We start from the raw sequence: 22,456 nt of genomic DNA, 5'->3' as shown, positions 1-22,456 counted from the left end.
CCTTACACTCAAGCATGCTCTAATTGTTTTCAGAGATAACTTTAATCTGATGGGATTGAAAGGTGGAGCTCTGCAAAGGTGTGTCAGCCAGGGGGGAGGTACCCGCTGCCTGACAGGCTGTACTCGGGGAGACAAAGTTTGTAATCATTGTTAGCTTAGCACGACCGCGTTTTCCCTGATCGAGGTGAAGCAACGTGCCCGATCAACTATGGCTTCTGGAGAACCCAAAGCAAAGAAACTAAGACGTTCGGAGGAGGAGAAGAAAAAGGAGTCTCCGACTAAAAAGACTCCTTCCAAACTAAGGTGACCTAAAAATAAACTACACCTCTGGTGCACGAGGAGACACGACCCCTCCTCCGAGGGGTCTGCATGTTTACGCATGTGTTATTTGTTTGCACCTTATCAGGTAACATTGATCCTGAGAGCATGTAATGATAAGGTTGGTTAAATGCTGTAAGATTCTTGAGGAGGTTTGATTTGTGTATGAACCTTTATACAGTCTATGGTCTGAACCCAGCAGCATGGAGGTCGCTGTGTAAAGTCCTTTGATGAGGTTATCTGTTAACTTGCACCTTCTTACATTTGCTATCGTTATCTGTCTGCTAGTGGTGACATAAGTTGGGTCAGGGATGTCAATGCATTGCTTTGGACGCATATGTCCTTTGGCTGCAGAAAGTGTGCAAACATGCAACCTAATGCTGCGTTTAGGTGCTCCTCAAAAGCTCGACATTTTCAATTTGGGTATTCATTTTCCGATTTATATGTGCATAAGAGTTTAAGGTCATATTTTCAAGATTAAGTAAAGTAAACAAGGACATGACTTTACGGCTACCTTAATACAGTGATTCTCAAATGGGGGGTAAATGTGAGTACTGCAAGGGGTACGTGACAAATGTAAAAATAAAAAGTTGCATCACAACAAATTAAATAAAAAATCTGATTCAAACAACTTTGTTAACAGCATTTAATTGTTATTTCAATGCAACATCCAATAGGGTACTATTTCCAAATTGAGCATATTCATTGATAAAATGGACAGGTGGTTGAAATGCTTCTTGATTGACAGAAATAAATCAAAAGTACTAACTGTCTCAATCTGTAATCATTTCTGAAAAACAGTGCACTGCAAAATCATAAACTGCCTTACTACACAACAATAAAAAGTCAGCTTATTATTAAAATAGAACTATTTTATAAAAAGTTCATTTTTATGTAGAGGAAGGAGACCGCACATCCGAAATTGTTAAGACTCTTGACTAATTTGAGGTGTTCAAATTTTAAAATAGGCTGATAAACATCAAACAAGTTTACTTGTGTTGAACTTTGGGGTGAATCGTACTTTTTTTAATTAAGTTCAAGTTCAGATTGCCATATTGGCATGAATAGTTAAGTTTTACCCAAGGCATAGTAAAAAAAAAAAAGAATAATAATAACAAGAATAATAATAATGCAATGATTATTATGCAATATTGTAAATTATTCCATAACATATCTTATTATTATATTCATCTACTACATGTGCACTCTGGTTTAGGCTAATTTAATTAATTTCATGTTTTTAAAAGTACTTATTTACCTTTCTTTGTACAGATAGTATTTTTATTTTTATTTAGAATTTTTGGATTTGTGTTTAGGTTTATATAACACCTGCCTTACTACATAACAATGAAAAGTCAGCTTATTATTAAAATTGAACTATATTTAATTGGGGACAAAGTTATAAATCATGAGCAAACGCACATTTTCGTCCTTAATTTTTTTTGCATAATTTCACATAAAATCTGTCGACTCGGATAGTAATATATTTACATACTTTCGTTGTTATACCGACATGCTGGAGCCCTTTTTGACTTATATAAGTCAAGAAACTCCCTTTTCCGATTTTTCCGTCAACACCTGAACGCACAGTTCATTGTGTCCACCACCTGCTGCCGCTTGATGCCGCTTGATGCATGTTTAAGCAAGAAATACATGACTGATCTGGACATCCTGTTACTTCAGTGCAAACAGCAGAGAAAGCGTGCTTGGTCCATCCTTTAGCAGCTTCCAAAATATCATATTGTTGAGGAGTCACGTGGGGTTTAAAAATCTGATAATTACAGGTTCTTTCCCGCTGCGTAAATTGCATCCTGCCTGCATTGCCTTAGAAAATGCTGCCCTCCTCCTGTGAGGCTCTCTCTGCAGCAGCCTCCATCATCAACACGCTGTTCACGATTTAATTTACCCCCAAAAGAGCAAGAGGATTGAAGCTGGAGTCTGCAAAACAAACCAATCAACAGGCAGAGACAGACCTTGGCCCTTCCTCCTTCAGATGCCTCCAATCAGTCAGTCCCGAGGAGGAGGAGCTGTGGTTGCAGAGGAAAATCGATCTGCCCGCACACTGGGCTGAAAATGTGAAGTTTTGAATGCTTAGCTCTTTCTGAGCCGGTTTTAGGGTTACTCAACAGGTCCGTCACTGTCTAGCTTTGTGCCATCAGAGAGGGACACAATGTCTTCTGCAAGGTAAGAGCCTTTTTGGCATGTGGAGAGAGAGGCAGGCATGGGCTCTGCTGGAGCATAATTGGCTGCACAAGCCCAGTAATGTGACAGATGAATGCACTGTAGAGGATGATAGTTAGGGTGTGGCATTTTCTTGGGTCTTTGATGACAACAGACCTTCTCCTGTGGCAGAAATGACAAACAGCTGGGGCACCATTCCTGTGTTCTTTGCTTTTTGAAAATACGTTTGTCTGTGTTGCTACATCAACTCTTATCTTCAGGCGAGTGTGGAGGGAAAAGATCAATGAGGAAGAACATGATTGCACATGTTACTGTTGAGAGGTGACATCTGTCAGGGGGATGTGGTGAAACTTGTTCCATCTGGACTTTTTCCCACATGACACAGACAGAACATCGGTGCATGAAGGAAGGAAGATGACACGTAAACAGGTCTTAGCACACGTGTAATTTACACACTGCCTCAGTCTTTTGGTGCTTGCAGTGTTTGCTCAGAAAAAACGAACATTGCCATTGAGGTAATTGGTTACTGATGTGTTTGAAACATCCAACTGGGAATGTTCTGCGTTGACACAAAGCCCAGCGGTGTCTTTTTGTTGATGTAATATCATTATGTTTTTGAGCCTCATAACACTTGTGGTTTTAATCAAGTCCTGCTCCAGGAAAGAACAGACTGCACTCAAAGAGACACACACACACAAACAGCCTGATGTTGTCTCACTGTTTAATGTCATAACATGGCTGCATGCATGCATGACTGACTGGCTCTTCAGCACAGGCAGAGCATATTCATGTACTGAAGTAACACTAAAGGAGTCCTGTATGTTCATTTCTCTGAAACTTTCTACTTCTGCTTCTCTTTCCGTCAGAATCGGAGCGTCTTAGTCATATGATTAAAGTCACATGCAAACAGAAATGTGGGGTTTGTGAATTAGTGGTCAAAGCATTGAGCACTCAGTGGAAGCAAACATTAAATGTGCTTTTTTTACATTTAGCTGAAAGGAGGGGCTGTCTGCTCTTTTTAAAACAACCACACAGTCATAAACTAACTTATTCATAAACTATTTCAGGACGAGACCGCAGAGACGCTGCAGAATAGTCCTGAGTTTACTCCCATGCCAGCTGAGTTCTTGTATTTGTTTCCTATCATAACACTTCTGTCTTTCTGTTTCAGTCCTAATTCGCTCTTTGGGATGGGAAACCCTTTATTGGACATCTCGGCTGTAGTGGACAAAGACTTGTTGGACAAGTAAGTCATGTGACGGAAGTGTTTGAATTATTTTGTTCTTATCAGTTCAACAGATGGCCTGCAGCATGGTCTGTGCCATCTCTAGTCCACTACCTTATGGTTGCACAGTCAGGGTGACTTTGAATTTTTTATCAGCATAAATTGCAAAATTTACTGTTACAAGTGAATATATATCAGGAAAGACAAATTGCTGTTTTGCAAATGATGTAGAGCCTAAGTCCTTTATTTGAATCCATGTTAAATTCAGTTTAAATGAAAATAGACTGAAAGTTTCAGTGTGATCACCTGAGTTGTGTAAAAGAAAGATGATGTATGATATCATTGATCAATGCAGGGAGTTGAAAATGATTAAAAAAGAGAGCAGAGCACATGGAACAGCAGATCTGTGTCCAGCAGATGTATTGCTTTAATATATTCTGAGATGAGGCCGTGTTGTTTCATCACAGTTATGAATGTACTGATAGCCGAGTGAAACAAACAATAAGTGTCTCTACATGTTTGTTCAACATTATTGATGATCCTTGAAGTCATGAAGTCACATCATCAACAGACCACAAAAAAAATGCATGTCTCAGGAAATGCTCCATAAATCTTTTATAAATGAATCTCTTTCTAAAGCAGAGCATTGCACTCGTGCTGTCATGAATAAAACAAAAGAGAGTTTCTTCACCTTTAATTTATTTACTTGTTAACTTCCTGTGTATTTAAAATAGCAGGAGGCATCAGTGTGAACATGCTCAGACAGAGTAGCAGTGTTCTGGTCTGTTGATGCTCTGACACAGAGTTGACCAGGGCAAAGGGTTCCAGCTCAGAGTCCACTCTCAAGCCCCTTGCGTAAACTCATGGATTAGACCAAAACCAGCCAACCAGAGTTCTAAATGAGTCCCTCAATGAATAAAGCAGGACTAAAATAGTACCCTTAATATTTAACCTATCTTTGTCTTTTTGGATAGACAGACTCTGTTTAGCATTATAGACCAGCATATTGATGTAGTCTGAGTTGCTTGCTGTAAAGGCTCTTCTGCAGAGATTTAAACAAACTTCTGGCTCTGATTTAACACTTCAATGTTTCGTGACACACATTTTCCAGAGAAGTGAATAAAATACTTAGAAGCACAGCCATTGTGTCTGCTATTCCATGTGAAAAGAAATAAAAAAAGATTTATGGATTTATTTTGTTTTCTAAAAGGGAAAGCTCCTAGTTTGTAATTGCAAATGTTCCACCTACTTGGCAAATCTAATCCCTTTTTTTCTCCTTTAACTGTTTGCAGATACACCCTGAAACCCAACGACCAGATCCTTGCAGAGGACAAACACAAAGAACTGTACGTATCGTCTCCAGAATGCAGCCTATGATCGAGCTCTAACACATTCACTAACAGGGTTTACAGTCTGTATATGGAGAACGAATACGTCTCATTTTGTTCCAAGTTTGGTCCTCTCTGTTCTGGAGGGGGCCAGTCAAAACAGGCACACACCAGAAATCAGCACCATTGACCTCCGTTCCTTTTTAGACGGCCAATGGTAGCACAGCAGATCCAGTACATAGAGCCAGTCTCAGCCAATAGAAAAGCAGGACACTTCACCTCCCAGTCCCTCTGAGACAAGAGCCAGAAGGCAAACATTTCACAGCAGGAGATAAGAAAGTTGTGTGTGAGTTACTCAACACGGTTTAGTATTAGCACCGCTGCTTCTCTAATATCTGTTTAATATTTCTCAAATGCAACATATTTACATTGAAATGAAACAAATTCTGAGCAGAAATTGATTTGATCAGCCAGATTTCAAACTTAAAAGATTTAGCAAACTTTTATGACACTTCTTCTATGAAGAAGATCGGTACTCACAAATTCAGCCTATACAGTTTGCAGTGTTCTCCAAAGGTCAACATTCAGATAAATTGTTAAACTTTGTTCTTGTTTTGGAGTCACTCAGCTCTATCTTGTTACAGAGCCTTCTTATGTTTGAGATCTCCACTTAGTGATAGTAACTTAAAGACACAGCAAAGTTCATAATAAATACTTTAAACTGATCTTTCTACAATGGACCGATCCGTTTTCCCCTCGTCTCCCAGATGTCTCCCTCTCTGCAACCTCTGTCTGAGTCTCAGGACCTTGAGCAGCAGTCGGCCTGTAATACTTTCCAAGGACATACTTGAACATGCTGTCTCAGACACTCGCATCAAACCACACGAACACATGTCTGAGTGTAGGAAGACACAAGTGCTATATTTAGACTGTACGGCATGGTATATTAGAGATGCTTTAGCCTGAAGCAGAATATCAAAGAGCTGCTTCTGCCATAGTGTTACATAACACTCGTAAATGGTTCACATAGAGTAACCAGTGATCAGTATGCATGTGGTGTATTTTTACCAGGAAGAAATTTGGCTCCTGTAGAGTGTGCAGTGTAGCACCAGATGAGGTTAAGAGCATACTCAACTCAACTCAAACTTTATTTATAGAGCACGTTTAAAACAACCGGAGTTGACCAAAGTGCTGTACAGGACAAAAACAGCACAAATGAGCATAAAAATACAATACTAAAATAAATACTAGAATACGTAAACAGTGCAAATGTATAATAAAATAAGATAGAATAAAATAAATTAAAATTTAATTAAGATTATGCCAGATGTCCACTCAATGTTGATTAAAAGCCAGGGAGAATAGGTGTGTCTTAAGAGAGGATTTAAAAATCTCGATTGTTCCTGCAGAGCGGATCTGTTGGGGCAGGTTGTTCCAGAGCCGAGGAGCAGCCGCCACAAAGGCTCGGTCACCTCTGGTTTTAAGCCTGGTTTTGGGAGTGACCAGTAGCAATTGACCAGATGATCTCAGTGTCCTGGCAGGGACATGATATTGGAGAAGCTCGGTCAGGTACTGGGGGGCTAGGCCATTAAGAGCTTTAAAAACAAACAATAAAATTTTAAAATCTATTCTAAAAGCAACCGGGAGCCAGTGCAGCGAAGCTAGGACGGGGGATATGTGGTCACGCTTACGTTTTCCAGTGAGGAGACAGGCAGCAGCATTTTGTACCAGCTGCAGGCGGTGCAATAATGAGTGGTCCAGGCCATAATACAGAGAGTTACAGTAATCCAGTCGACTGTTAATAAAAGCATGGATTACCGTCTAAGATCTCTCTGTGGCAGGTACCCCTTTACTTTTGATAAAATCCTCAGGTGATAAAAACTATTTTTAACAACTGAGCTTACCTGTCGATCAAATTTTAGCCTCTCATCAAATATTACGCCAAGATTCCTGACTGATGACTGGATGTTTGGTGTAAGGGGGGACAGAAAACCAGCTGGAAAGACTGCTGGACCACATCCAAACATTATGACTTCCGTCTTATTATCATTTAAGTGCAGAAAGTTTGCAGCCATCCAGGACTTAACACCGTTCAGGCAGTCAATCAAATTTCTAACAGCGTCATTGGATCTTGAGGTTAAAGGCAGGTAGATCTGGACATCATCGGCATAACAATGAAAAGAAACGTTATATTTTTTGAAAATTGACCCCAATGGCAGCATATAGAGCAAGAAGAGAATCGGCCCCAGAATGGAGCCTTGGGGGACCCCAGAGGTGAGAGGAGCTGAGGATGAGGTCAATTCACCTAGCTGCACAGAGAAACTCCGATCAGAGAGGTAGGATTGGAACCAAGAGAGGGCAGAGCCCATAATGCCCACCCACTGCTCCAGTCGTGCCAAGAGGATCCCATGATCCACAGTGTCAAAGGCATTTGTTAAGTCGAGGAGCACTAGCATGGCAGGGTTTCCAGAGTCAACAGTTACCGCATAGACTCTATTAAACATGGATGTCTCTGTGATGTCATCTATTGGTTTCTGAAGAGGCATTTTGAAGCCCATGCATCAATGGTGGAAATACTGACTCAACCTAACTTACAGTTAACCCAGACACGAGCAAAGAGGTGGAGCTGAGGTGTGATTTTAGCCTCCTGACAAGCAGCTACAGAGAACCTAATCTGTCTGAGAACTGAGCTGTTGTGAAGAAATCTCACCCTTTTATAAAATCTTAATGGATGCATTATAAAAAATTCACCACCATGTGTATGAATAGATAAATAAGCTACACACCCAAAACACTGTTTTGAACCAGGCTGTAAACATGTCAACTTGTAACAATACCATACAGCATTTTAAAATGGGATCCTAGGCTGGGCTCAGAAACTTTAGACCTTAACTGATTTTAAAACCATGGGAGACCACAAACATATGGACAGTCATGATCGTTTTTAACATTACAATCTTCTGAACACACGCCAGGCATTTCCATTAGATAGCTTCACCACACACTGAACGTTTGTGGTAACGATTCCACAGATATGTTTTCTGTTTTGCAGCGAATAAACAAAATTCAGTATTCCACTTGGCCTAGAGCACAGTTGTGTTTATGTGTATGTGCTCACAAGGTAGTATGATATATCCTAATTATGATGGAGCAAATAAAAACATCTGTCCTGATGTCCTCTCATTAAATTATCATCATGAAAAAAAGGTGCTTGATTTCTGAAGTCAACGGTCTGGCACAGACTTATGTGCTTCACTTCAGTCAGTATTGTTTCTAATTAGTAAAGCCAAGATATCATTTGGTATTTACTGGGACCCTTATTTATTAAGCACCTTTCATACACAGAAGCATGCAGACCAAAGTGCTTCATGACAGAACAGAGACAGAAAACAACAGCAACAGATAAAATGATACAAGACTAAAACAAGATGTATATTTAATGTTATATGAAATACTTAAAAGTAAAATCAATTAAATAATTTCTAATAAATACCAGATAAATAAAATACAAATTTAAAATAAAAAAAAGAAGAGAGAATAATAAAAAATTATGCCAAAACAATGGTCATAATGGTAATAATGCAGTCCAGGGCTAAAGGGAAATTACTCCAAGTCTTTAGTTTACTTTCAGCTGGGTGCCTTGCTCTCTTTGCATCGTTGTTGCATTCTTAATGTTCTGCTAGTTTTATCAAGCAAAGTTCTCACTTTACCTCAATTTAGTTTATTTTATCAAAGAAGTTCTCAGAGATTTTTTTTTTTTGGCAACTGGCAAAGTCTCTGCAGGTCTCTGGTTCCAAATCTCACTGAACCACAATCTGTTTTACTGGTTACTTGGCATGGATGCAGCCTTCTTTTATGAATTGGCAGTTAGCAAACAGCTGTCAGTCCGGCTGCTGTCACTGTGTGCCAACTGTGTCAGACAGGCCCTGGTAAAAATCCTGAAAAAATATATTTTCAAGATGAGATGATAGATGCGTGAACTTTGCAAAAACTTAAATTGCTGGCTATTTGAATATTCAAAAATCATGACTCAACGCTGTGTCTAGTACCCATCACTGACTTTATATGGGGGTCTAAGTTTATGCTTTACAAATGCATTATATGGTTGGTTTGGAATTTCAGAATTATAAAGGATGTTTTTTTGTTTCTGTTTCTAGATTTGAGGAGATAGTGAAGAAGTTCAAAGTAGAGTACCATGCAGGAGGCGCCACACAGAACTCTATAAAGATTGCACAGGTCAGTCATACACATCCAACTTATTAACTTTCACTTTAACGTTCTGTGTAGATTTTGCATTTGGCCTTTAAGTTAAAAAATGGACTGATCAGAGCGTTTTTTGTCTGTAGTGGATGATCCAAGAACCCCATAACGTTGGCACGTTCTTCGGCTGTATTGGCAAAGACAAGTTTGGAGAGATCCTGAAGAAGAAGGCTGAGGAAGCCCACATCGATGCCCACTACTACGAGCAAGACGAAGAGCCCACAGGGTCATGTGCTGCATGCATCACTGGAGACAACAGGTGGGTAGTTATTGAAGTGATAACTTTTGACTCGTTATGCATCTACAAGTCCTTTATTGTACTCTTACCTTCTCCTTTCAGGTCTTTGGTGGCTAACCTCGCTGCTGCTAACTGTTATAAGAAAGATAAACATCTAGACCTGGAGGAGAACTGGGAGCTGGTGCAAAAAGCTAAAGTCTTCTATATTGCTGTAAGTGGATGTTACTAAATTACAAAACGGTTTGATATTAAGGTCAACTCATTCACACGCATGTCCTTTGTATCTGTGTCTCTGTTAAAGACCCGACTCTATGTGATTCATTAGAGCCCATCAAGATATAAAAAGCAGATCAGTGCTGACCCAATGTCACTATTTGCTTCCAGGGCTTCTTCCTCACTGTCTCTTTGGAGTCCATGCTGAAAGTGGCGAAGCATGCCTCACAGAACAACAAGCTGTTCTGCTTGAACCTGTCTGCACCGTTCATCTGCCAGTTCTTCAAGGATAACCTCATGCAGGTTATGCCCTACGTTGACGTGCTCTTCGGCAATGAGACGGTAAGCAACACTTCCGCAGATCATCTTTCAAGTACTCAAAATAATGGCTGCACATGTTGAGGATTTTGTTTGTGTGTAAAACAATGTTGATGTTTTTTTGTTCCTCAGGAGGCAGCAACATTCGCTAAGGAGCAAGACTTTGAGGTAAACAAAACGACAGTCTCGTTTAGTAACTGCACAGAAGTGTTGCTTTGTTTGTGGATTTTGTATATTGTTATTTGGTTAATGTTGTGCGTGTTTTGTTTGTGTTTTGTTTGTAGACTGAGGACATTAAGGAAATAGCCAAGAAAGCCCAGGCTCTGCCCAAAGTCAACTCAAAGAGACAACGGATTGTAGTGTTGACCCAGGGGAAGGATGAAACCATCATGGTCCAGAGTGAGTCTATACTGTTGTTAAGTCACTCTAGTGTTGTTACCCTTTCATTGAACATAGACATTTAAATTTGACCTACAGTGACAATAGAGTTTATTCTGATTTCTGGTTTGTGTCTCTCGTACTCTGTCAAAGGTTTTTTTTAAAGGCTTTTTTTTTTCTTGTGTTTAGGTGACAAGATTGAGACATTCCCTGTACTGAAGGTTGATCCCAAAGACATCGTTGACACAAATGGTGCAGGTGATGCCTTTGTAGGAGGTAAGTTTCAATTTTAATACATTTATAGGTGGCCAATTTTCTTTTCTGTGGATGTTATGTTAAAGTTTCCTCTCTCTGATACAGGTTTCCTTTCTGAGCTGGTCCAGGACAAACCTCTGAATCAGTGTGTAAAGGCGGCACACTACTCTGCTAACGTCATCATCAGACGAGCGGGTTGCACCTTCCCCGAAAAGCCGAATTTCAAATGAGATACTCCAGGACAGCTTTGCTTTCAATCTACAACCTCATACTCACCCTGTGATAAATAACTCTGACCCATGATTTCCTATATCATTTTCAAAGCCCCCTTTTTTCCAATCAGCCAACCGTCCATGTTATTATTTTTTAAGCAGTAGCTTGTCACCACCCATTGCTGGTCCCCTGCTGACGTGTGCCTGTCTCTGTTCTCCACTTGGGGCCGCCAGAGGATCATGCAGAGCCATGGGAGATTTGAATGACTTTAAAAGAATCATGCCAACACCCAAGGATTTGTTTATTATGTTTTACATGAAGGATCTAAACCTAAAATCTTTTTTTTTTATGGCTTGATTCCAAATGTATTTTTGCTCTGACCCTGCCAGCGTCTGGGCACAACACCCATCACACTCTGCTGCAAGCGGTCATATTGGCACCTCACCTGTCTGTTATGTCTCAGAAGTAAATTCTACAACGGGAGGACACCAGGAAGAAAAAACCTACACTATCAAAAGAGGCTTTGATACTGTATTGAAATGGGCAGTAGGGAATAGTTTTTTTATAATGTAATTTTGTATCTGTTAATGTCTTTAGACTGTTATGATTTTAACAGGCCAGTTATGAAACCAAATGTTTTTCTTTAAGCGCACACTTTTCAATGTGTCAAAGTCTCTGCCCACTGATTCCTGTGATCACTAAACGCCAGCTGTGGTGTTCATAAGTCACTAATGTCCACGTTTTCTTCATGCCGTTTTAAGGACAGCGGTTCTCATCATGAGTGCCTTTTTTCCTTTTCATTCACCCTAAGTACTACAAATTTCGCAAAGGCATTGCATCTGTTTATGACTGGGAAATGACAAGCTATATCTGTGTGGGCCAGTGGTAGCTTGTAGGAAGACAAAATAGACGCACAATACCTCCAAATGCATGTATGGTAGCTGTGATTGTTGGAAAGACACTGTATTTGAGTTTTCTTTCATATCGAGTTGCGCTATGCTTGACAACTTACCTTTCATGTGTTTATTTTTCCCTTGAAGTTGTGGCATGTAGTCTTTTCTCAGTGTGTTGATCTCTCCCTATAACTTGGAATATTTACTCACTCTTCCAGACGGCCCATTTTTCTTTCTATCAGAAGTGAATGAAAAATAAAATTGACCTGACTTTCAGTCAGATATAAGTAACGCTTAAGTTAAAATGAGGCTCAGGCCACACTTGTGATGTGGGGCCAAACACGTTAAATTGTCACTATTTACCTGAGAAAGTGTTATTTTGTGGTCTGAGCAACTTTGAATGCGTGAAAACAAGATTGTCAATTGTACAAGCTGTTTTGACAAATGTCTGTTAGCACAGAAATATGCTTGTTGTCCCTCTGTTTACTATCTGTTCAGATACACCAAAAAGCCTTATGTGACATTTTATTAATGGCACAAATGGTACTCAAGTTACCCATCCCTGTGCTACAATGCCAATGTAATGCCGACTGACTAATAAAAGTTGCAAGGTAAATCCTATTGCAAATTTCATGTCTGTTTCTGTATATTTTTCCACAATATTTTTTAAGACTTAAGAGAAATTTCTGTAATCTATGTTTCTTTTTAAAAAGCCAGTAGAAACAAACTGATGATGAATGAAACAACCTTCTGGAAGCTGAAATCCTTGGAGAGGAGATGGAAATGTTCTGAAATCAAGAGTTGATTGTTGTAAATTGGTAGCAAAACTAAAACTTTTTTTTGACATTATAATTTTATCCTTTAGGCCTATAACATGTGCATAAAGCAGTGCTTCATCCAGGGTTTGGGCAATAACTAGCAAAAGGTCTTTAATATAGGTTTACAACTTCTGCAGATGCAAGAAGCTGAACATGTTAGAACATTTGAGAAATGATTATGTGATTAAAATAATTCAATCATTACAGAAGACAGCTGTAACAGAATGCTCCACATGTAAACATGAAAGTAATAACAAATACAGATGCCTATAGTTTGTCAAAGGTAATAGATTTATGGTTGAAATGGTTAGTAATAATACCTGGCAGAATCCTAAGGATAAATGGTTGAATAGCAAATTTTAAAACGTGATTTGTTGATATAACAAGCATATGTTGGAAAAGTAAGATCAGTAAACAGTAAAAAATTCTAAAAGCAATAGAAGATGGTTGAAATTATAAGCTAAAGCTGAAAAAGAAAGCTACAAGTATTGAAAATCCTTTAAAAGTTAGCTTAACTAGTAAAAAAGTTATCCTTGATATGGTTAGCTGAAATTAGATATCTGGTTTAAAGCGAAGGTCATTGGTTGATAAAGCTTAAGGAATAGCTAAATCCGAAATAGTAAGTTATAGCAATTTTGAAAGGTTTAAAACATGTATTGTATATTGAAACGGTAAGCTTTAATGTAGTTTAGCTAGTAAGCTAAAGTAGAAGTAGCTAGGATACAATTGGAAAGTTGGCTAAAGCTATGGGTTACTGTCAAAATGGTTAGCTTGTGGTTTAAATAAATGGCTCATATGAAAAAGTTACGCTTTGTAAACAGTTGATTAGCTAAAAGTAATATACAGCTTTTGAAATAGTTAACTAAATACAATAAAGGCCAGTTTTTGTTCAAATAGATAGCTCAAGTAATGGAAACAGTTATACAAAAAATGTGACCTATTGTCGTGGATTTATGGTTGCATCACTGACCCAGTGATGTTAGTAAAGGTTCAACAGCTAAAGGGAATGAGTAATGATTGAACCAGTTTCTAACATTGAAAAACAAAACTATGGTTGATGTTAATGATTGACATTGTGAGCCAATGTAGGATAAACTTTTGAAATGTAAAGCTACAGTAAATGATTGGAACATGAAGCACCTCTGACGAAATAACCTTGAATATTGACAATTCAGGTGTATCATTGAGATAATGTAACCATACAGCCTGCATTCAGTTGTGTTAAAATTAAGAAATTGAGACAAAGGGTGAAACCTCATCCAAAACTAAACTAAGCTTGCTTGAATGTAACGTTTTTCAGCAAAAAACAGACTCTAAAAACAAAATACAGTTTAATTATTCAACAGTTATAGAAACAAGTAACTTTTTTTAATTCCTGAGATGCATTCAAAGTCTGAAAAATCTGAAGTTTTATATACAGTGTAAAAAATATTGTATATCTATTGTGTATCATTGGTCTCTCTTTTCTGTCTCAGCCTCTCCTCTTGTAATGTGATGTCCAGGGCTCTGAGCTGTTTCAGGAACCCATGATTGGGCAGGATGCAGCGTCGCTGTCGCACATGCTCAACAGCATCCACTACTGTTAAGCTGTGTTTCATCATCAGGTATGCCAATACCAGAGACGCCGACCTGCTGCGGCCCATCACGCAGTGCACCAGAACCTTGTCTACAACAAAATGAAGTAAAGATTGATTAAACAGTGAGCTGCATTTTCAGAGGAGGATCTTAATTGAAGGGTTTAATTCACTTCAGGACTTACTCTCTGGCTGGCTCAGGGCCTCATGGATGAATTGGGTTGCAGGGCAGAAGAACGGGGAGATGTTGAAAGTGGGTTTGTCATCAGCCTCGACACCAAAGTACTCAATGTTCATGTCACTGTAGTATTCAGGACCAGTCAGTACATTATTCCACTTTCCCTCTGCTGCATTGAGGACATGCGTGATACCCAGATCCTTCAGTCCAGGACACTCCAGAGCTGTTTTCCTATTTATTGACACGCAGACTCAATTTAGAGCTGTCATAATTAATTATGGTTCTTATTACTTGTGAACTATCTTTGTACATTTACTCACTCATCACCAATGTAGATTCTGGGCCAGACCTGGTTTACATGTGCATACGGAGCCCCGGTGCCTGACCAGAACATCTGTTCTAGGTCTAATGTTCCTGGTGTGATGTAATCACTATCTGGGTCCACCTGCACTGCAGCGTACGGGTTCTTGCCTCTTGACTTCATCACACGGGACGACATGGCTCACCTCTGTTGCCCAAACAAAACACACTTCTGAGCTTAATCACAGGCTTTGTGGTGCAATTCTAACATCTATAAACCAGTGACAGGTGATATGGTTTTAAACTTTCAAAGACTGGTACACTGATGAGCTTCTTAGCCAGACAAACAGGGCACTTAAATTCAGCACGATGGGCCATTTTTATTGTTTTACATCCAATTTGTTGGCTAATACAATTTTAAAGAAAAATGATCTCCAGATTAATTGATGAATAAAATTGTTCTGCCTTTTCACAAGCAGATTAAAATCTGTAAATATTTATGTTTTGTTTTTATACTGCCCCCTCCTGAATATTTAAAAGCATTGGCACGTAAAGAGTTCACTTGGTGTTGATTGAGTGTTGAAGAGTTGGAGCTCCAAAATGTTGCCTCAGACACTATTTGTCCGTAAGTATTATGTTTGACTTTATGATGTTAGAGACTAAGGTACAACAAAATAACTGAAGAAACATGTGGATTCAGACAGTTTATAGCTTGCAAGACTATATTACAAAGCATATTTTCTTTTTGCAAATTGCGTTTTTTTGTGGCTTATTGTTTTGATATTAATAAGTGCATTGTAGCAGTTTTAATAGAGTATGTAGTCTTCAATAAATATCGAAAAGGTTGTGCCTTGAAGGACTAGCTTTCAAACTTTGAATACAAGCAACTATAATCGAGAAATACAAGGAAGTTCAGTATGAAAATAACCACCAATTGTAACCTTTCAAAGTATGCCACTCACCTGTGGAGTCACTGTCTGCAAATGCTGTCATGCGTTTCATTGATTCAGAAGTAAGTTGAGTAAAATGTATAAATCTGTCAATTTACGTATACATACATTCAGGAACCTTCGAATAAACAAATACTAAACTACATTAATTATGCAGTCAATCTGTTTTAGACACTAATGTGTGACAATGAGTTTTACTGAATAAAACAAATATATTTACAGTAAAGTAGTTCTTAGTGCATTTCTATTCTGCTGTCACTCAGGAGGCTTTTGTTTTGTTTGTTTGTTTGTTTGTTTTATTCTTGGCTGCAGCTGTTGCTGTCAAAGGCTAACAGATGTCACTTTGTAATAGCCATCTCAAACACGCCAAAGAGACAGGCAGGGGGAATCATTAGCAAATGTCATGACTGATTAGTACAGAAAATTGTGACAGATTTAATAAACAAATAAGCTACTACTCATGGAGCAGGGGCCAGTTGAAGATAAACCCCCCTTCAGGTGCTGCAAATAAACCTGGATTATATTTAATCACAACTTTTTTTAAGCTCTATGGCCAAATGTCTCAACAGAATACAGGTACATTGTTTTCTTTGATCACTTTAAATTATTGAATTTCAACAATTATACATTTATACTTAATAAACAACTAGCTAATTGTCAGTGGATTAATTTGTTGTGATTTTATCATTACACCTCTCATGTATTTGCTCCTTTTTACAGCAAGCTCACAACACATTTCATTCTCAGATTGAGTGCTCTTAAGGTAGCAGTGAAAGTTGTATTGTCCCAGGATGAACAGGAGCTGGCCTTTGTCACTTCGGGTGTCTGTTGTACTCATAACTGTTTAACTATAATGCCAAAAAACAAAAATACAACATTACTCCATTAATGTTCTTATCTTCATTATAATAACATGTAGTTAAATAGACTTACCTCTTCTAACTGTTTAAATCTTTAAATCCGTTCCTGAGCAGGATCGCAGACCAGCATCTGAACTGTTCCACAGAGGACATGTGTGAACTTCGAGCGTGTGCACCCGTGTATGAACGTGTTAGGGTGTGTGTGTGTGTGTGTGTGTGTGTGTGTGTGTGTGTGTGTGTGTGTGTGTGTGTCTGTGTGTGTGTGTGTTTGTCTGTGTCTGTGTCTGCAGTAAGCATGAAGACGAAAATACAGACTTGGAATGGTAACTGCTCTCTTGCTCTCTCTCAGGCTCTGTGTTAAAGATGATATTTTTAGGCGTCCAGGCTGCAACACCTGACTGAGAAACATGACACACTCACTCACACTCACAAACACACTCGCTAATGCAATCTAATTCCTCAAGGGGACGGTATAAACTTTCTTTTAGACTGATAATAAAGAAACACACTGACTCATGAGAAACAATGTCAGCAAACAAAAAGAGGTTCAGAGAATCATGTTGCATTAATGCCTTTCTAAGAATGCCACTCATGCATGGACAGGTGTGGAGATCAGGTCACATTTTTCAGTGCAGAGTTATTTCTGGAGACATAAAAGTTGAAGCATTCAGTTGCTAAATTTCACTTATTGTCGTCACAGGAGAGACATCTGCAAGATTAGAAGCTTAGTCTGAATTGCTCTTAAAGAAAGTGTGCATTCAAATAAAAGAGGTGAGTAACAGGGGGAGTGTTCTTTATAATGGTGTGTCATCAGTGTGGTCGTCCTTTGTAATGTTTCGGCTCTGTGCTCTGAGGCTCAGCTCTAGCTGCCTCAGCTGCTCCAGAAAGCCAGAGTTGGGTCCAATGTCTCTGTTCAGACGCAGAGCGATGATGGCGTCCACCAACGACAGGCCGTGGCAGATCATCAGATATGCAAGAACCAGCGCTCCGGAGCGGCTCACACCCATGGCACAGTGCACAAACACCTTCCCTGAGACATACAGTGATACAGACAATCATTCATATAATTGATATCACTTTATTCAGTTATGTAGTCTCAATTAATGGATTGTAAAGGCTTTATTTTGTTGGCTGTATGTATTTAATGTCTAATATGATGTCATATGTTGGCTTTAATGTACTGTAATGGACGTACGATAACATCAGGCCCTCTTCTTTATGTTCTTTATCTCACATATCATACGGTTTTATCCAATTTAATGCAATATATTCCCATTAAAGTTATGTGCTATGGCTTTAACAAAATGCAATCTAGTTTAATCCAATATAACTGGTTAAATGTACTGTAATTCATGCACCTGATGTAGTGTTATTCCAATTAAATCTACTTTACAGTCCTTCATGTCATGGAGTATTTCCCAGTGTATTATAATCTCATTAAAGCAATGCATTTGAAATGCATTTCATTGAATTTACTGTCTCTGGTGTTATGTCTTGGGTTCAATATAATTTGTGTAATTAAATTTAAGGAAGTACGGTCTCAATTACAGGCTACATCTGTAATTCAAAACTACCTCTAACTAACACTTACTCACATAGACAACACCACACACATACTATGTCCAAGATATGTGACTGTGCTGCAGACAACTTTGGACTGTCCATACAGTACCTCTAAACATCACTTGATCATTTCACATTTTTAATGTAAAATTAAAGAAAATATTCTATTTCAGGTTTTCTATAACTTAATATTTGTGTTTATTTTGTGTACAGGAAGAGAGACAGATTCAACAAACTAAAATGACAGAGAAAATGTTGCATGAATAAGGCATGGAGGAGCTGAAGGAATTGAAAAAAGAAGGAAAATCTAATGTCCTTGTTACATTAAATATAAATGAGCGTCTCTGCTATCCCCAGACATGTTTAAATAATTAAGTATACACAGACATGATGCCAAAACACAGCTTGTAACAGCAATCAATGTTGTAATTCTGGGATTAAACTTGTGTCTTTTTAATACGCTTGTGTATTTGTACATAACAAATGGATGAATCTGCTTTTGGGACAAACTGACCGTTCTGCTTCAAAGCGCTGTCTATGAACTGTGCAGAGGAATGGAAGAAAGGTCGAAGGTCAAACTCTGGATGGTCTGCAGCTTCAACCCCGAGATAGACCACTTCAAGGTCTTTGTAGAAGTTCAGACCTGTGTTAATCCGATGTCGTCCTGCTGCAGCGTTCACAATGTGAGTCACACCCAGAGATGATAGTGTGGGCTTATCTCTCGCCACAGACCTGCACACACACGTCACATACAAACTGATTTAATGTAACATGCTTTTGAAAACATATACAGCTGCAGGTTGAAATTTCTCCTCTCACTCATCTCCGATGTACAGGTTCGGCCAGACTTGATTGACATGTGCCACTGGCTTCCTGTTGGTCCAGATGAATTGCCTCAAATCTGTCAGAGATGCTGTCTCCTCCTCCTGGGCTGAGTGACCTCTAAAGCAATAAAAAAAAATGTGCCTGTATGTGTGTTTGTGTTTGCATATGTTGCTGTACATTACTTTGTTTGTGTCTTTGTGTGTTGTTACAGTGTTGGGGCCTGCCTTCGTCTCCTCCTCTCCAGGCCCATGTCCAGGCTGCGGAGCTGTTGCAAGAAGCCAGGGTTAGGACAGATGTCTCTGTGTGGTCTGACAGCAGCCACTGCCTCCTGCAGCCTCAGGCCCTCAACAATCATCAGGAAAGCCAGCACCAATGTGGCAGAACGGCTAACACCCATCAGACAGTGGACAAACACCCGTCCTAGAACAGAGACACACACAGTTCACCAGATTCATGCAGTGGCCACAGTGACACTCAGGGAGACACCTAATGCAGTTGTCCTTTCACCAATCTTCAATAAATAAGCAAATAAACAGACAACTAGTTTTGAATACATGTGGAAAATGTGGATACATTTAAAGTATAACTACCTAGGTACCCTTAGACAACATCTTATGCTTGCATTTTAACATTTAAATCTTGAAAACATTATGTTAGCTAAAATTACATTATTTAACATAAGTACTTTAACATTTGAGCTATCCTGAGCTATTTTAGTATAAACTAGGACTAAGTACCAGCTATATAAAGATGAACCACCTATCTCCACCTCCCCCCTTTGTGCAAAAGTAGTGCCAAAATATCCCCTGCAACAGCATCTGACACCTTGCACATTTTGAGCCAGTCTGTATAGTAGGGATCAGCTGGTGGAGCTGCAGTACTGAAGTCCTGCTCCTTCCTCTGAACAAAACACATTTTTCACTTAAGATAAAACAGCTAAGATCCCTCAGGTCAGTAAAGTCAAAAGTGGGCACTTGTGGAAAAGTTCACCGACTGCTGTGTTACTGTTTTCATCTCTCTGTTCCTCTCCTGCTCTGATAGTCAGGAGTCACATTTGTCAACAGAGCTGTCAGTACTGGTGTAAACTTCTCTGAAAAATACATATTTGGTTATATATCTACATGATAACAGCTGACTGTAATAACAGAAACCCTGTTTGAGAAAAACAATTTTGATGTGTCTTTTGATTTTGAAGTTTGACCCATGTCCCATCTGTTAACATGGAGGAGTTGGGCCTTATCACCTGTACTGTAACCAGTCAGAGGGGGGAGCACCAAATATTTTAGCTTTACTTTGAGCTGCCATGTACTGTAGTCCATCTTTTGTAGCTGGATGGAAACAACTAACTTGTTAATGTAATTTTTAAGTGAAGGAATGTCAGCTTTTGTAAATTAAACACTTAACTTTACATAAGCTTTTAAGCACATTAACTAGACATTTGCTCTGAGATAACTCTATGTTAGCTGACATTAAAGCCTACTGGTTGTATTTCTATGTGTGTATAGAACTACAAAATGGTAACAACAAATTTCAGCCACTTGCAAGCTACAAGTTTTATACCAAGAAGCTGGATGCTCATGTTAGCTGTTGTTTAACTGCAGCTAACTTGCCTCCCATGGCCAGTGCAGCTCTGATGTATCGTGCTGTTGGGTAGAAGAAAGGGCTAAGTATGAACCCTATTGCATCATCAGCCTCCACTCCATAATAATCCACTTTCATGTCTCTGTAGAAACGTGGGCCAGTCTTGACGTGGAAACAGGGGCCAGGGACGGGATTAGAGGGTCCATGAGCAGCATTGACAATGTGAGTTATGCCCAGGCTGTGGAGCATGCCCTTGTCCCGAGCAGCCACCCTGAAACACAATCACACATTCATGTCTATGTAAGTAAAGAATGTTTGATGTGTAGAAGAATAAACTGATGTTTAGAAGTTGTGTGCATGTTTGTGTAACTGTTGTTGGTCCTGAAGGTGGAAACACAACATTTCAAGAATGCAAAAACATTTCACAGAAAAGGAAAAAATATACAAATTGCTCCAGAGTACATGTTTTTGTGTTTTTTTTAAGATGTCACAACTAAAAATATGGGTATTTGTGTTCTGTAAAATGTCCTTATATCGTTTGAAATATAATTTAATCAGGAAGCATTTTCCTTTGTAATTATTGTTGTGTTTTTGTGAAATATTTTGGGGTTATTGTTGTCATGTTCTGCTTTTCTATTTTATTTATTTATTTATTTATTTGTTTATTTATTTATTTGTTCATTTATTTATTGTGAAATGTTTTAATTTAAGACATTGTTGTGTTTGTTCAATGTTTTCATTTTTTAAGTCAACATGACAGGTTTTATATTTTCTGAAAAATTGTGCTCAAGGAAATTTAATCTTTTTTTGTAAATGTTTGGTTTCACAATGTGGTTTTTTTTACGTTTTTTGTTATGCAATCTTGTAATGTTTTGTTCAGTGTAGCTACAATTTGCAGTATTGTTGTGTGAGTTTAAAATTCCTTCTCTTGCAATTTTTTGTAAAATGTTGTTGTGTTTGAACCCTCAGGGCCACCGTACTAAACCCACTCATTGCCGATGTAAACGTTTGGCCACACTTGATTGGCGTGTCCAGTCGGTTGTCTATCTGCAAGCAGAAACTCCAGCAGCTGGGACACAGATGGAGGCTCATATGGTGGATCCCTGAGAGACATACTGACACAGGTGAAAATAAAAAACACATGCTAGGCTTTCACTTCATCTAATATAAATCCTGCAGACTTTAATTATGCACAAAGTTACCATACTGTTTTTTGTTTTGCCTATACTTCTCACAAAGACCTCATGCATATAATCATGCAAACATAAAGAAAGTTTTGACAGCACGAGTACATAAACCTGAATTAAAACCAATCTGTTCTCACTCTGAAGCACATGAACCTACCTCACTTCAAGGTAGAGCAGACTCTTCTTCCACCATGCTCGCTCTTATTTCCCTATGAACACACACAGACTGTTTCCTTTTATAACTCTGTAATCATACACTCTGTGATGGCAAAACATCCTTGAGAATTTATCAACACATCAGGCATTAAAAACATATTCACTTCATTTCCATGATGTGGCATCATCCTGTGAACTTTACACCTGAGCTCAAATGTTTCCATTATCACAGACTGTTGCGTAACACACACCTAGACTGTACTGTATTTGTCTCTGTGTTTCCATCCAAGAGCTGAGTGATGCCTGCTGCTCTGACTGCTCCTTTAAGAAATGTGAGCTGAGAATAACGACCAACAGTGACGTCCTATTTCTGCATAAATCAAACAGGTATCTGATCCTCAATGCACTTTGTGGCAAGAAGAGAATGATCACACATTGAGGCCTACATACAGTATATAATAATGGGTATCTATTGGTATAGTACTTATTTTTACACCTTCAAATGACTACAAAATGCAAGGATGACAGTCAGGTGGTTGAGAAATCTTGCCATATAAATTTTTTCAGGAGTTTGATTTCATTTAATACCTAACTTTTCATATTTAATTTCAGCATCATTTTGTATTGCAATGTTATCTGCTCAG

At 38.7% G+C, this 22,456-nt stretch overlaps 4 protein-coding genes across 6 annotated transcripts; 1 reads left to right on the top strand and 3 right to left on the bottom strand.

Moving 5' to 3' along the window:
• Window positions 1–93: 93 nt before the first annotated feature.
• On the top strand, window positions 94–12,453 carry adka (adenosine kinase a). Of its 2 annotated transcripts, none has more exons than XM_034681652.1 (11): window positions 94–303; window positions 3,671–3,745; window positions 5,017–5,070; window positions 9,210–9,288; window positions 9,399–9,571; window positions 9,653–9,761; window positions 9,935–10,105; window positions 10,214–10,249; window positions 10,366–10,480; window positions 10,649–10,735; window positions 10,820–12,453. In XM_034681652.1, the coding sequence occupies exons 1-11, from the start codon at window positions 209–211 to the stop codon at window positions 10,942–10,944; spliced, it is 1,119 nt and encodes a 372-aa protein (XP_034537543.1). In that variant the 5' UTR covers window positions 94–208; the 3' UTR covers window positions 10,945–12,453. The 2 variants fall into 2 exon arrangements, with proteins under 2 accessions (XP_034537543.1, XP_034537544.1); XM_034681653.1 differs by lacking the exon at window positions 94–303 and adding an exon at window positions 2,383–2,502.
• Window positions 12,454–14,017: 1,564 nt separating this feature from the next.
• LOC117811405 (dual specificity phosphatase DUPD1) lies at window positions 14,018–16,685 on the bottom strand. 2 transcript variants are annotated; one of them, XM_034681654.1, is made up of 4 exons: window positions 16,574–16,685; window positions 14,711–14,898; window positions 14,398–14,621; window positions 14,018–14,304 (listed from the first exon to the last, which is right to left on the bottom strand). In XM_034681654.1, exons 2-4 carry the CDS (start codon window positions 14,887–14,889, stop codon window positions 14,078–14,080), a joined length of 630 nt encoding a protein of 209 aa, XP_034537545.1. In that variant the 5' UTR covers window positions 14,890–14,898; window positions 16,574–16,685; the 3' UTR covers window positions 14,018–14,077. The 2 variants fall into 2 exon arrangements, with proteins under 2 accessions (XP_034537545.1, XP_034537546.1); XM_034681655.1 differs by lacking the exon at window positions 16,574–16,685 and adding an exon at window positions 15,653–15,679.
• A 368-nt stretch (window positions 16,686–17,053) lies between these two features.
• LOC117811817 (dual specificity phosphatase DUPD1-like) lies at window positions 17,054–19,007 on the bottom strand (the record flags this gene model as incomplete). Its single annotated transcript, XM_034682291.1, has 3 exons — window positions 17,054–17,530; window positions 18,578–18,795; window positions 18,883–19,007. Coding segments are annotated over 3 exons (579 nt in total), but the record flags the coding sequence as incomplete, so codon positions are not given.
• Window positions 19,008–19,091: 84 nt separating this feature from the next.
• LOC117811929 (dual specificity protein phosphatase 13-like) lies at window positions 19,092–21,868 on the bottom strand. Its single transcript, XM_034682422.1, has 4 exons — window positions 21,814–21,868; window positions 21,459–21,584; window positions 20,499–20,740; window positions 19,092–19,308 (listed from the first exon to the last, which is right to left on the bottom strand). The coding sequence occupies exons 2-4, from the start codon at window positions 21,581–21,583 to the stop codon at window positions 19,094–19,096; spliced, it is 582 nt and encodes a 193-aa protein (XP_034538313.1). The 5' UTR covers window position 21,584; window positions 21,814–21,868; the 3' UTR covers window positions 19,092–19,093.
• Window positions 21,869–22,456: the final 588 nt, after the last annotated feature.

Source organism: Notolabrus celidotus, chromosome 4 (assembly GCF_009762535.1).
Source record: "Notolabrus celidotus isolate fNotCel1 chromosome 4, fNotCel1.pri, whole genome shotgun sequence".
Lineage (NCBI taxonomy): Eukaryota > Metazoa > Chordata > Actinopteri > Labriformes > Labridae > Notolabrus > Notolabrus celidotus.
Note: the sequence above shows the minus strand (reverse complement) of the source record. Positions and strands in the feature narration are given on the sequence as shown.

What these genes read in the sequence shown, in the direction of transcription:
- adka (XM_034681652.1), top strand. Translation starts at nt 209, where the DNA reads ATGGCTTCTGGAGAACCCAAAGCAAAGAAACTAAGACGTTCGGAGGAG. An exon ending in TGCATCACTGGAGACAACAG is followed by an intron (nt 9,572 to 9,652) that starts GTGGGTAGTTAT and finishes TTCTCCTTTCAG; the next exon opens with GTCTTTGGTGGCTAACCTCG. An exon ending in CTAAAGTCTTCTATATTGCT is followed by an intron (nt 9,762 to 9,934) that starts GTAAGTGGATGT and finishes ATTTGCTTCCAG; the next exon opens with GGCTTCTTCCTCACTGTCTC.
- LOC117811405 (XM_034681654.1), bottom strand. Translation starts at nt 14,889, where the DNA reads ATGTCGTCCCGTGTGATGAAGTCAAGAGGCAAGAACCCGTACGCTGCA. An exon ending in AGAATCTACATTGGTGATGA is followed by an intron (nt 14,622 to 14,710) that starts GTGAGTAAATGT and finishes GTCAATAAATAG; the next exon opens with GAAAACAGCTCTGGAGTGTC. An exon ending in GGCCCTGAGCCAGCCAGAGA is followed by an intron (nt 14,305 to 14,397) that starts GTAAGTCCTGAA and finishes ATTTTGTTGTAG; the next exon opens with ACAAGGTTCTGGTGCACTGC.
- LOC117811929 (XM_034682422.1), bottom strand. Translation starts at nt 21,583, where the DNA reads ATGTCTCTCAGGGATCCACCATATGAGCCTCCATCTGTGTCCCAGCTG. An exon ending in AACGTTTACATCGGCAATGA is followed by an intron (nt 20,741 to 21,458) that starts GTGGGTTTAGTA and finishes ATTGTGTTTCAG; the next exon opens with GGTGGCTGCTCGGGACAAGG. An exon ending in AGCTGCACTGGCCATGGGAG is followed by an intron (nt 19,309 to 20,498) that starts GCAAGTTAGCTG and finishes TCTCTGTTCTAG; the next exon opens with GACGGGTGTTTGTCCACTGT.